Below are 12,859 nucleotides of genomic sequence, written 5' to 3'. Positions count from 1 at the left end.
TACAAACTGCAAACCCACGGGGTCGATCTTAATTTCCCCATGAACTGAATAATATTATGGGACTGGTCGGCACATTGACCGGCCAGTTGACCGGTCCAGATGAATATATATAACGAGCAATCCCGACCAGGAGACCCTACAAGAACACCACAGAAGTAGGGTGAAAGCATTACGTCTCACCTTGATCAACTGTCCTTGATTGGAAGTGAGACCGAGTTTTTAGGTATCATGAAATTGACATTCCCGGTGGTGTTCTCCTTGCTGGCGGCGATATCAAGCGCTCGCCAAGGGGCGCCCCAAGTCTCCAACCGTGACGCATATCAGGCCACAAGCTCTCGAAGCACTACTTCCGAATTTGTCCACCCGGGCCTCCTTCACACCGCATCGGACTTTGCGCGCATCGTCGAGAAAGTGTCCAGCAATTCTGAACCTTGGCTGACAGGCTGGTACAAACTCACCAATAGCTCCAACATCAACTTGGACTACACGCCGTCTCCCAAGTCGATCGTCTATCGAGGTGCGGACGGCACCCATACGGAGAACTATGCCTCCTTGTTCAAGGACATAGCAGCCGCCTACGCCATGGCCGTCTACTGGAAAGTCACCGGCAATACAAGCTACGCCGACGTCGTCGTGAATATCCTCGATGAATGGAGCTCCACCCTAACTGATATCTCCGGCACAACAGACCTGTATCTTGCCGCAGGCATATACGGGTACGAATTTGCCAACGTTGCCGAGATCATGCGCACCTATTCCGGATGGCCAACTGCTAATCTGACCCGCTTTACCGACATGATGGTCGACGTCTTCTATCCCATCAATCATGACTTCCTGCTCAATCATCATGGCGCTGCCGTCGACCATTACTGGGCTAATTGGGATCTGTGTAACATTGCCTCGATCCTGTCCATCGGCGTATTGAGCGACAACCAGACGATGTACGACGAGGGGCTGACTTATTTCAAGTCCGGTGAGGGAAACGGACAGATTGAAAAGGCAATCTGGAAGCTGTACCAGGTGGATGGGGAGACCTTGGGTCAGGGACAGGAGGCGGGGCGTGACCAAGGCCACTCCATGTTGGATTTTGCCCTCCTCGGTCCTATCGCGCAGACAACGTACAATCAGGGAACCGACCTGTTTGAATATCTGGATAACCGCATTTTGGCAGGGTGAGTGACCAGTTTCCTCCACTTATTCCGAATGATCTTCTTTTTCTTCTACATGTTTGGTCATTCCCCTTCAGATGCCTGGTTTCCCCTCAAAAAAACTCTCAGTGTGAGATATGTCGAGCTCACAAAGAACTACTTCAGTGCGGAATACGTAGCCAAGTACAACCTCGGCAATGACGTTCCCTACACGACGTACAACAACAGCGACGACGTAAACCAGACGACAATCAGCAATTCCAGCCGCGGAGATATCAGGCCCATCTGGGAGCTGTTTTACAATCACTATGGCGTACTTAAGGGGCTGAATGTTACTTACACGAAAGCATATCGCGACATGGTCGTTGATGATGGCTCAGGGGCAGAAGGGGGTGGTGGTGATTATGGAACCACGAGCGGTGGTTATGATCAATTGGGATATGGGACCTTGATGTATACTCTTGAGTGAGGGGGAATGTAAGAATTCCTTGCGGGGAGTTCTTGTTCAGTAGTATATAGTCTAGAGTTAATATGTAGTACAGTCTTACTAGTTATAGTTGTACCAGAACTGGAAAAATGGATTCTAATTCCTACTCTAAGTTTAAGTTTTGGCAACATACAAGTAAGATACTAATAATCATCTACGAGCCAACAAGTATTTTTATGTAAACTTTATTATTTCTATTTCATTCATTGAACTCTTCCTGTTTGACTGCTAGTAGTCTCTCTTATTCCTTTTCATAGAAATTGAAGGTCGCAAACTGCTACTGGAAGTGCATTGGATGATATAAGGATAGATGCTAAGCCTCCCAACTCTGTAATAATCAAGCCATAATGAATGAGCCTCCCGGAACTAATCCACCAGTATCGCTATTATTGCTGATCTACCAATATAATAATCAAATAAACTGACCACCCGTCACCCACCGAAACAACCTACTCTCCACCAACGCCCGCTGCTGCCCCGGCCGTAAACTAACCTGCATATCCCAACCCCCTTCTAAATCCGCCGGCAACAAAAGACAAAAGTCCCCCAGCAACCCAAAATACAACCGAAACCCGTCGATCTTCCCCAAACTCGGACCCCAATCCAACTGATGAACCTTCAAATGTCTAATGCTGGAGAAGGAGTAATCCCCTCCCTTGATATTCATCTGGCTCCAATCGCGTTGTTGCTGCATATGAGCGAGTAGCCCACGGACGTATCCGTCGTCGATCTCTTGCAGTTTCTTGCGCATGTTCATGGCCAGATTTGTGATTTGGACTAGGGTGTCTTTGTCAAGGCCGGAGTCATTTGCTACCACTTTGGCCTTTTGCTCGTCAACGAAGTTGGTGAATGTGGACCGGGAAACAAGGACCATGGTGAGTAGGACCCCGATGTAGTGCTCCGGCCAGGGTGGGTGCATTCGGGAACGGAGGTTCGCGACGAATGCTACTATGTAATTTTCATTATCATCTTTATCTTCGGACGAGATTGCTGTGGCGGTATGTGTTTGGTGGAGACAGATTGATAGCAGCGCGGTGAGCACGTCGTTGCTCGATATAAATAATTGGGAGTCTTTGCCTAGTAGGTTATCCTCTTCTCCGGGTGATAACAGCACTGAAGTGCAAATCTCCTTGAGGAGTTTGGCCTTCCTGGCAGAAATCCTGAAACGGAATGTATTCAACTCCGACGCCATCGAGGTAGTGGCCGTGGACCATGTCTCCGGCTCTAGACAATGGAAGGTCTCTTCGGGGGTGTATGTCTCCCAGAACGTCCTTAGCGGTTGGTGTCCTGTAGTGATACTGGGCGAGGATAACTGACGGCGTAGTTCCAAGTCGAACCGTAGGGGTACCACATGCTCGTCGTCGTGTCCATTTCGGCAACACTCCGACAGAAGTTCAAGAATATTTCCAATCCCTGTGCCATCTGCCGCCATGTGGTTGAAACTGAGAGACAGTACAACGCCATCGATCATGACGTTCGCAACGAAGCGTAGTATAGGTTGGCTTTCATGGGGATCCAGGACCGTCGGCAATGGGGCATACCGTTCGGCAAATTGCAGGTCTTCAACTCCCGTACATGATGATGCAGTGTCTAGCATTGAATGGACGGATTCGTTCAGATGATGTCGGATTCGGAGCATCGGTATTGACTGCGACTGGGCTGATGGGGGTTGAATGCAGTGGACATTGTCGTGGTTCTCTTCATCGTCATGGGAGGGCGCCACATCTTTTGCTAGGAATGGGACGAGGTTGATCAGCGTTGTAAGGCCCTTTTGGATAGACTCAACGCCGGACTGTGGATCTTTCACAAGGAATGAGAGATAGAATGTGAAGTACACCTTCGGGACGGTGTGGTCCACTGGCGAGAGGATCTGGGATGATGAGTCAGGGAATGTCATTTGCTTGGGTAGATTGGGCGATTGAGGTAGAAGTGAAACTACAATTGCTTGCCGGGCGAGAAGTGCGCCTCTGAGCTAATAAAGGGTCAAACTGGACGTTGTGGCTGATTTCTGGTCTGTGGTGGAAGCATGAATATACTTTGACCCTTTGACGAATTGTGATATGGCGTAATCAGAACATAGGCAGTTCCTGTACACTTTGAGGAATAAGTTATATTTGGCATTACAGAAGATTGGTCTTTGGGTAGATCGTACCGGGGGACAAGCAGAAGCACCTCAATAGAGAACTGACCTATTTGTCAGATTATTTCTTAATGATTTATGGAGCAACCCGTATGCTGCCTCCAGAGCAGTTCCCCGGACATGTTTCGCCATCATTTCGAAGTACTGCACTCACATTTTCTTATAATCAGCCTAAGAAGATCTAAAATAATTGATTGCTGTAGATCTAAATCAATGCGATTCTCTAATAAAATAGAGTATATTACATGGAGACTAGCATTTGGTCACTGGGCCCGAGAACTCCTCGCCGCCTCATTTGAGATCCTGATTAGGGCGTGATTATAGTTCTAAATAAAGCTTATCTGGATTGCTAGGATTTCAAGAGTAATATGGAGCTCATCCTCGAGGTGGATATGAGTGCGCAACTACTGTCTTCACGACTATAAATTCGGTAGTAATGGTGTCCAGAAATGACTAGACACCAGGATTATAAATAGTTTTGAATCATTATCAAGCTACTCGAATTGGCAAATCCCTCATATTCCTTGATGGTGGATGATGTGAGATCGCACAGGAAGTTTGTGGCTAAACTTTATACTATGCACTATGTCCAATCAAGTGCATGTTCCATGGATCTTCCTGACAGAGACAGGTTTGAACAGCGAGGCTGCCTTGATTTGAAACCTGGAGTACTACGTTCTGTTTATATCTTGTGCTTCCGAGCTGAGGTTCAATGTATGTATTATTCGAGAAATGTTAATATATGCAAGCTAAAAGAAAATATAAGGAAGGTTTAGAATGTCTCCGGCCTAGTTTCCTCACCAATCCAAGCACCAATAAGGCTCAAAAAAGAACGGCATCCGGAAATACCATATATTACATCTTTCCCCAAGCCGAAAAGCTACGCAAGGGGACTCACGGTTCGGGTATCATCTGGCAGTAAGAAAAGGAGAGCCAGGATGGCTGAGAATTAAGTTCCGCCATGAAGGAGAGATCACTACCACCCAAAGATCTCTCCCACACTCAAGGTGCTCCATCGCACACCAGCCACAGAGAAAATGATGAGGACAATATCCACGACGCCTAGCACCGTGGCTCCCATCATGAACCGAGGGCTGAAGATCCGATACAGCATGAGATGCCGGCGGAGATGGCCAGCCCACATGGTGGTGGCCAGGTTAATGGTCGCAAAGTAGAGGATGTAGGTGCAGGCGGCTCGAACAACGTCGGAGAGAAGTCTAATCGAAGGGTTGCTGGACTTCGGGGAGGAGGAGGATTGGTCACTGAGTTGGAGAGGGCGTTTCCAGAGAACAGTGAGAGGGACAGCAATTGCAGTAAGAATCTGTGCACCGAATGTATTGAGGATCACGACGATTGGTGACCAAGGATATTGAACAGAGGAGAGAGGAATGAAGGCAGTCTCCCATTGGATGCTGCTCAGTGTAGCCTGATGACCAGTTTTGAAGTAGTAGAAGGAGCCGAGAAGAGCCAAAACAATCGGCCCAATGGCGGAATTGCCAAGGACAAGACCGTTCGTGTCCAGGATTTCTAGCAGTGAGAGAATCTGCCAGAGCAGAAGACCCATGGCACCCTGACCCATGGGTTTCTGCAGAAGGATTATACCTAAACAGAAGTTAACCACAAGGAGGAAGTATCGAGTTCCATGCACATTGCCGAATCCGAGGATCGTAACGGTGGTGCGTCCTGCTGGCTGGGGTGGTGCGAGGTTTTTGCCTTTGCTTTCCGGTTCCGCATTCCCTTGACTGACATTGATGCTGATGCAGGGCTTAGAATAGATGAACGCTGTTGTCCCAGCAGCAAATGCGAGAGCTAGCACAAGCTGAGCCAAGAACACTCTAACTGACTTCAAGGTCTCCTTGCTCAAGGGCAGCCACTCGCCATCGTCAGCCCCCTCGAGCACCCAAAAGACGGAAGTTATGAACAGCCCCAGTCGGAAACCTAAGCCAATCCAGAGAGTAGCAGCGCCTTCGTAGGACTTGGACCCGGCGTAGAATGAGCGTACAACAGTGGGAAGGATAAGCGCCACAAGGAATGGCACAGCGAGCTGCCAGGGGGCAGAGGTCGAAGAAGTGGCAGACGCGTAATAAGTCGAACGACAGAAAGGCATCTGTTCCTCGCGACACAAGCGGGAGAAGGATGCAATTCTTCCGAGGATGACGAAGAGGATAGAGTGATAGACACCCAGAACCCTGTCGGCGGTTGATTTCTGTCGCATTGAGGATACACCAGCAAGAACACCGAAGGTGGAGAGGAAAAACAGGAGAATCTCATCTTCCCAGATTGTATAGGAGTTTGATGCGAATCCAATGGACTGAGTGATCGTAAATGTAACAGCCAGCCAACCCCACAGGCTGCTTGGTAGAGGCACTGACAGACCGCCAGACTCGACAAAAATGGCCCATGAAGCGCCGACTATGCTTCCCACGGCGGCCAACAAAGCGGATGATTCCGCTACTGGCATCTCCACAATGCCCGAGAACGACAGAAAGGCACCCACGACAACACCGACACCAGATCCTGCCCCAACAAGGGTAAGAAGAGGCTTGGTAATGTCGGTCTGGTCGGCCTTGAGGCTTCGTGCGTAGAGCACCAGCAAGACAATGCCGGCAAAAAGAACTGCAACACCTTGGAGCATGCTCGGTACATCAAATTTAGCCCACAACCCACGACAGAGCTGGAGAGTATACCGCTGGTACTCCTTATAGGACTCAGAAATAGAAAGCAATGTTGCCTGGCTGGGTCTACCAATTCTAGGAAGCTTCTGCCAGCTATTTTGTGCCGCTATCCAGAGGTCCTCGGACTGGGACTGGTGGCTGTCCTCGGCACCTCGGGTTGCCGTGTACTCCCGCTGATACCTCCGAATTTGAGCGGAAGTCAACCGGTTGACCGCCATCACATTCTTCCAATCGTTCCCATTAGGCCCGATGAAAGCCTCATCGATCGGCGAGCCGAGGTTGTTGAAGGGAATCGGCATTCCAAGAAGAAGAGACAGCGTGGGCACAAGGTCGATCTGAGGGACAAAGCGATCTCGAGCGAGCATTGGAGGTCTCGCTGTTTCCGCACTCGTACGGCCGAAGATACCCTTTTTAGAGTACATCCATAGAGCCGCCTCAACTTCGTCATTGGATTCGCCGCCGTGGTCACCCTTGGAATCCATGCCGTGGTCACCCATCACCACTAGTAGGGTTCGGTCGTCGAGTTTGGCGATGATTTCACGGATGACCCTATCCATCTCCTCGAGCTTTGCAGCCATAGCTTGATGATTCGGGCCATATCGGTGGCCAGCGTGGTCGACACCAAGATAGTGGCCGAAGATGACGTCCCATTTCGTGGAATTCTCAGGATGTAGAAGCGGCAGGAGATTTGTAGTCACGCCATTATCAACCGTGTGCAAGTCCCACACATTAAACGAGTCAAATGCCCGAGTCAGGTTAGGATCGAAGTAGCCCGGGAAAAGTGCGTGCCAGGTGTCATCCCCAAGCTGGACCAAATTCTTGCCCGCGGCGCGCAGTTGCGCAACCAAATTGTCTTCATCGATTGCTGTCCCGGCGAAGTTAGAACCAGCGTCAATAAACGTGGGAAGTGTTCCGGTCGTAAGTCCCTTCAACCTCTGCAACGTCGTCGTAGGTGGATCTGCGATGAAAGGAAGCAGAAAAGCGTTTTCAGGTTTATTGATAGCTGTTTCATATAAGACGGGAATGTGATCATGGAACAATTGTGCCGAATCACCCTCTGCACTTGGAGCAAAGGGTACCGTGAAGTCATAGCGCAGGGCATCGATGATAATGACAACGGCCTTGTCGAACGACTTTTGGTGCCAACATCCGTCGACTTTCTTGCCTACAGTCGCTGGCTCGTCGAAGGGAAGTACTTCGCAGGAGGACTTGTTTTCCAACACCATCCGGGTTAACAGGAACCCTTTAGTGAAAAAGAATATCCCTACAACGTGCAAGAACCTAAGCAGCCACAGATTGGTCAGAAAAATCGTGTCTCCAAAGAAGAAGCGGCTTGGACGCCGAGACAGAAGCATACAATATCCATCCCAGCACACCAAGCACACCCAGATGCTTAAACTTGAATTCACTTTCCAAGGCTTGTATACGATTGTCCTGCGCACTACCTCCAGTCAATGCCTTTGGTACCTGTGGCTTCCGATGTTCATTCCGCTCCGCAGATCGTGACGAGGCCGGACCTGTGTTTGGCGAATCGGACGGGGTCGGGCTTTCAAGCCCTGGGCCCCCACTAGTGACGGATACCATGAGGAAGGTGTTTCAATTGGATAGACCAAGTCGTAGCTGGTCCAAGAAAAGTTACGACGGAGGGACTTCGCCGAGCGCAAATGCCAGGTCCCTCAGTGCAATTGGGCAAGGCTTCGGCCAGTCTAGGTGTCGAGCTGGCGTTCGAGAGAAAAAGAGACGGTATGAGGATCGAACGTTTAGCGGATTCTGCGGAAAGAAGGCGAACTCATCGAATTGAAAAGGAGGCGAGCCTAGATCGTAACTTTTCCTTTTTCCTGAATTTTTCTTTTTCGCCCACCGTGGAGCTGTCGTGCGGGTTGTCCGGGAACTGTATTCAACAGAGCACAGACATAGTTACAGTAGTAGCTCCATTAGACGTGGGGTAGCATCAATTCCAAGATAACAGACAGGCCATCCAAGGACAGCCACGACGAGAAGCACCAGAGAGGTGTGAGAGGGATAATTGGGGGGGAAATAAGTGGAAGCCGTAGGTCTCCTGGGACCGCGCCGGAAGATGCGCTCCGCTCAGAGGGAGTCGGCGTTTTCGGCATCCCAAGCTGGGAATTCGCCCATCATCATTGGCCGAAGCGGCTCGGAACATTTTGAACCCTGAGGCAGTGGGACCTTTCCGCTTCGGGACAGCCATGCTATTAGGTAAATCCACCGGAGACTAACTAGTAGTTAGTTAGCAGAGTTAAACTAATTATAACTAGGGAGTTGGAAATGATTTCCACGAGGAATATTAGGGGCTGATCGTATTCGTGATGTGTAAGATATGTCTAGATACAGAGAGTTGAGAGGAATAAGGTAATATCTACAGCTTTGGAATGGTATGATAGTACACAGCATCGCGCTAAACACAAATCATCGCCCGCTTTTTATCATTACCATATGGGAGAAAACCAATCAAATATATACACCGAATTGCATCGGTCACAAGAACTTGGCCACTGCACCGCCGATATTCTTAAGATCCAAAAGGAACGTGTCGTGTCCGAAGAGCGAGACGTCTTCTCCAAGTTCAATGTGCTCGACATTCTTGTTTCCGGTAGCCCGCAGGGTCTGGGCGATTTCTCGCTGCTGCCAAGCCGGGAAGAGGATATCACTGGCGACGCCCATGACCAAGACCGGGTGGTTCTTGAGCGGCGCAAGGCCGGCGACAAGATCCTGCGGTGGCGCATCTGCTCCGAAATCACCGCTACCTACAGCCTGATCCATGGCAGGGGTGGATGCAGTTGCAGACGGTTGCTCCTCGTACGGCTTTTCTGGGAGGGTCAGACTGCATGAGATATTGCTCTCGTGCAGGGTCTTTCCGCCATCAGCAATCTTAGCTTCAAACTGGGCTCTTCGAGCTTTTGTCTCGGTTTGATGGGCATGGCCGAGATCAAACAGATCCATTGCCTTGGAGATGTACAGAAGACTGTTAGGATCATATTCGAGGCAGAACTTCTCTCCTGCATGATCCAAGTATGTCTCAATCAGGAAATCTGGGCACAGAGCGGGTTGCTTCTTCGGGTCTGCGCGTTTGCGTCCGAACCGCATCTCCCACTCCGGACCACTTCTGTATGTTACAGTTGCGATCTCTCTCGCAAGTTTCATTCCAGAATGCGGAGGGATTGAGTCGTAGTAGAAGCCACGGGCCCATTTCGGGTCCATCATCAGCACTTGTCGCTGAGTGTGTCGCATGGCAATGCTGTAGGGATGACTTCGCGCACAACCACTGATACTGATGATCTTGCCAACCTTTTCAGGGAAGAGAACACCGGCAGCAAGACTCTGCATACCACCCATGCTGGATCCAACGGAGGCGTACAGCTTCTGAATGCCTAGAGAGTCTAGGAGACGAAACTGTGCCCGCACCATATCATCTATTGTGAGAATAGGGAACCGAGTAGCGTATCGCTTTCCATCAGAGGGATCAATTGACGAAGGACCAGTGCTACCATAGCACCCTCCAACGACGTTGGTACAGATGACGAAGTATTTATCAGTGTCGAGTGGCTTGCCGGGCCCGATGAACTTCTCCCACCAGCCGGGCTTGGGGTTGGCTTCCGTACTATGGGCGTGACTGGACGCAGACAGACCAGTGTGCAGTAGGATAGCATTAGACTTGTCGGAATTCAACTGACCCCATGATTCGTAGGCGATGTCGAACTCTGGAAGTATACCTCCCCAATCGAGCAGCAACGGTTGTTTGCAGTGGAACTTTTGGTGGTGGCCAGTGGTATATGAAGGTTCAGGGCCCGACTGAAGGGATCGGGCGGAGAGCTGGGCAGACTTTGCATCCTGCGCATCGAGACACGGGAAGGACATGGCGGGATTAGACGAATCCCTCGCAGCGGCATTGGAGGCTGGAGCAGATTGCGACTTTTGCGATCGGGTAGTGTGCAGCGCCCTGGATGTTGCTACACATGATGCTGATAAGGAGACTTGGGTTCGATAACCACTGGTGATTGCGGAGAAGCTCGTGTGCTGATTGAAGAGCCGCGAAGCTCTGAGAGCTTTCGGGAGTGTGCGGCCTGCAGCTGATGGATTCATCATGGGACCACAGCAACTATATGACCGACGGAGAAGAGACGACACGGACAATGCCAGTCAAGGCAGTGCTTGGGTTAATAATTTATCTTCGGCGTTATTGCGGAGGCGGAGCACGTGGCAGCCTGAGGCAGTGACAGTCTGCAGTTTCCCATGGCGTCATCTCCATTGTCCCTGATTGGCTGATGATACCCAGCCCACATTAGTCATACAGTCTTGTCCCAGTCTAGAATTATTCATCTGCACATCTTAAGAAGATATCATCACGAAGGACGGGACCATTCTATGACCTTCCGTTACGTCCTTGAGAAAACTCAAGGATGAGATTAAATAGAGCTTACAGGTTTTGATTATGACGTTACAATTAGTCATTGCGCAAGGAAAGAAGAGGAATAGATCAAGAAGGAATTCGGATAATGAGTTCCCAGGCAGACGCTTGATTCTCACACTCGCTTCCTCTCTTTCTTCAAGGGAGAGAATCCGCCAAACCCACCAAAGCCACGAGTTGGCCCATTTTGGGCAGTCTGTAAGCTTGTGGTGTGACCCGTATTCAGCCCAATCTTCCTTCCCGGTTTGCGGATATTCTCAGGCTCCAGCTCTTCCTCCTCATCCAATATAGTCTTGCTCTGTGCCCCCAGTTTGCGCCGTTTCGTCCGGACCTGTGGCTGACCAGCAACAAGAGCGCCAACTGATCCGATATCACTGTCATCGTCAATATCATCTAGTCTCAAATTGCTGCCTTTTCTAGGGTTCATTGCCAGCTTAGGTTTATCCAAGCGCTGCTTGGCTTGAATAGGGCGGCGTTCTCGTGGCTCGGCTTCGGATTCCTTGTCATGCAATTTGTCCTCGAGATATGAAGTTTCGAGAGCAGATTCATCATCGCTGCCGAGACGATCAGCACCTCCTCTATTGTCTGGAGTATCGCCAGAGGTATCCTGGTTTCCATTGGTGCGATTAAGAAATGGCGTGATCGAGAAGACAGATTTCTGGCCAGGAAGCGCAGTAGGCTGCCCTTTCCCTTCCTTGACACGGACTGCTCCTGGCGTCGCGATATCCAATCCAGGGTCAAATCTGGATGAGAAATCCTTGAGTGGAACCTTTCTCGTCTGCTCTGCAGGACCATTGCTTTTACCAGTTTCAAATCGGCTAGTTTGGCTGCTGGTCTGAGCTTGACGCAACTGATCCTTTAGGGTTCGTAATTTCCTGTTCAAGGATTCGACTTTGTCTTCCAGGGCAGCTTTCTCCGACTGCCATATATTATTTCCTTGCTGAGTAGCAGGTGCCTTTCGAGCCTCTGCCGCAATTTGCTTGCGTTGCTCTTCAAGCTTTGTAGTCAGGACAGATATCTCATCAGCTTGCTGTGCTCCCTGTGCCATAGTGGATCTGTGTGCCCGCTTTTCATTCTCAAATTCCACCTTAAGCGTATTCAAATGACGGGTGAGCTCCTGCTTCTCGGTAACCAGTGCTTGGAAAGAGTTCTCCTGCAATTGTAGTCTGTGGACCTCTGACTGCATATTCGCCAGCTCCTTGGTCAGGCGCAGCTTTTCGGTCACAAGGTTTCTAGATTCGGCTGTGGTGCTGTTCATCGATGCCAATTCGCGCTATGAAACCGCTGGTCAGTAAAGGTTAATGTTGGAGGCGGGGACGCTGTCATACCCGAAGACTCTCAATTTCGTGAGTTGCAGTGTGCGCCAAGCTCTGCAACTGATCGCGTTCCTGGATGGTATCCTGCAGCCAATTACGAATATCTGACTCGGTATTTCTAGCTCGCGCTAAATCTTGTTTGAATTGATTCAATTGCAGTTGGAGGTTTTCGTTATCGAATTGCAAAAGAAGCTGGTCGACGTGAAGGATACGGCGCCTTTCCTCGTCGAGGAGTTGTGCCGTCTTCCCAAGTGTTCTGTCATATTCGCGCTCGAAGAACGCTGTTTTGAGGGCCATTTGGCACTGCGCGCGTTAGCTCATGCAGTTGCATCAGGCATCGTAGGATAGGGGTAATGTACACACGTCTTCTATTGTATAGTCTGCGCCATTATTTACAAGCTCCATGGCGAAAGTCAAACCAGGACAAATAGTGGAGGATTTGAGGACGGACTGGTATCGTAGTATGGAATACAGACAGCGGATCCTATGATAGAGTAGTTAATGCGGTCGCGGCAAGTCAACAAGCAAGATAAACAAACACGAACAAACATGAACAAACAGAGCCTCCTCCCCGCTTTCAGCCGCACGGCGCGGAACAATGCAACGCCCGGATGACTGGCAAACAGGTTGTACCATGATGTCACGTGCCTTGGATAAGCGTCATCAG

The 12,859-nt window shown here is 50.0% G+C and overlaps 4 protein-coding genes across 4 annotated transcripts; 1 reads left to right on the top strand and 3 right to left on the bottom strand.

The window, feature by feature from the left end:
* Positions 1-167: 167 nt before the first annotated feature.
* Positions 168-1,720, top strand: ASPBRDRAFT_182802 (putative GPI anchored protein). Its single transcript, XM_067619986.1, has 2 exons — positions 168-1,172; positions 1,314-1,720. The coding sequence occupies exons 1-2, from the start codon at positions 229-231 to the stop codon at positions 1,615-1,617; spliced, it is 1,248 nt and encodes a 415-aa protein (XP_067476910.1). The 5' UTR covers positions 168-228; the 3' UTR covers positions 1,618-1,720.
* A 327-nt stretch (positions 1,721-2,047) lies between these two features.
* Positions 2,048-3,532, bottom strand: ASPBRDRAFT_130534 (uncharacterized protein; the record flags this gene model as incomplete). Its single annotated transcript, XM_067618233.1, has 1 exon — positions 2,048-3,532. One exon carries the CDS (start codon positions 3,530-3,532, stop codon positions 2,048-2,050), a length of 1,485 nt encoding a protein of 494 aa, XP_067476909.1.
* A 1,219-nt stretch (positions 3,533-4,751) lies between these two features.
* ASPBRDRAFT_77090 (mannose-ethanolamine phosphotransferase GPI13) lies at positions 4,752-10,624 on the bottom strand (the record flags this gene model as incomplete). The annotated part of the gene is made up of 6 exons (XM_067629348.1): positions 8,970-10,624; positions 8,613-8,687; positions 8,372-8,537; positions 8,090-8,341; positions 7,836-8,017; positions 4,752-7,693 (listed from the first exon to the last, which is right to left on the bottom strand). The coding sequence occupies exons 1-6, from the start codon at positions 10,552-10,554 to the stop codon at positions 4,752-4,754; spliced, it is 5,202 nt and encodes a 1,733-aa protein (XP_067476908.1). The 5' UTR covers positions 10,555-10,624.
* Positions 10,625-10,819: 195 nt separating this feature from the next.
* On the bottom strand, positions 10,820-12,704 carry ASPBRDRAFT_182796 (uncharacterized protein). Its single transcript, XM_067619985.1, has 3 exons — positions 12,556-12,704; positions 12,205-12,495; positions 10,820-12,149 (listed from the first exon to the last, which is right to left on the bottom strand). Exons 1-3 carry the CDS (start codon positions 12,595-12,597, stop codon positions 10,992-10,994), a joined length of 1,491 nt encoding a protein of 496 aa, XP_067476907.1. The 5' UTR covers positions 12,598-12,704; the 3' UTR covers positions 10,820-10,991.
* Positions 12,705-12,859: the final 155 nt, after the last annotated feature.

The sequence above is a fragment of the Aspergillus brasiliensis genome (genome assembly GCF_001889945.1).
Source record: "Aspergillus brasiliensis CBS 101740 unplaced genomic scaffold ASPBRscaffold_10, whole genome shotgun sequence".
In the NCBI taxonomy this organism is placed as follows: Eukaryota; Fungi; Ascomycota; class Eurotiomycetes; order Eurotiales; family Aspergillaceae; genus Aspergillus; species Aspergillus brasiliensis.
Note: the sequence above shows the minus strand (reverse complement) of the source record. Positions and strands in the feature narration are given on the sequence as shown.

Excerpts from the sequence above, each read along its gene's own strand:
- ASPBRDRAFT_182802 (XM_067619986.1), top strand. The coding sequence starts at position 229 with ATGAAATTGACATTCCCGGTGGTGTTCTCCTTGCTGGCGGCGATATCA. Across the intron at positions 1,173-1,313 it reads GATAACCGCATTTTGGCAGG|TGCGGAATACGTAGCCAAGT; the intron begins GTGAGTGACCAG and ends GAACTACTTCAG.
- ASPBRDRAFT_182796 (XM_067619985.1), bottom strand. The coding sequence starts at position 12,597 with ATGGAGCTTGTAAATAATGGCGCAGACTATACAATAGAAGAC. Across the intron at positions 12,496-12,555 it reads CAGACTATACAATAGAAGAC|TGCCAAATGGCCCTCAAAAC; the intron begins GTGTGTACATTA and ends TAACGCGCGCAG. Across the intron at positions 12,150-12,204 it reads ACGAAATTGAGAGTCTTCGG|CGCGAATTGGCATCGATGAA; the intron begins GTATGACAGCGT and ends GCGGTTTCATAG.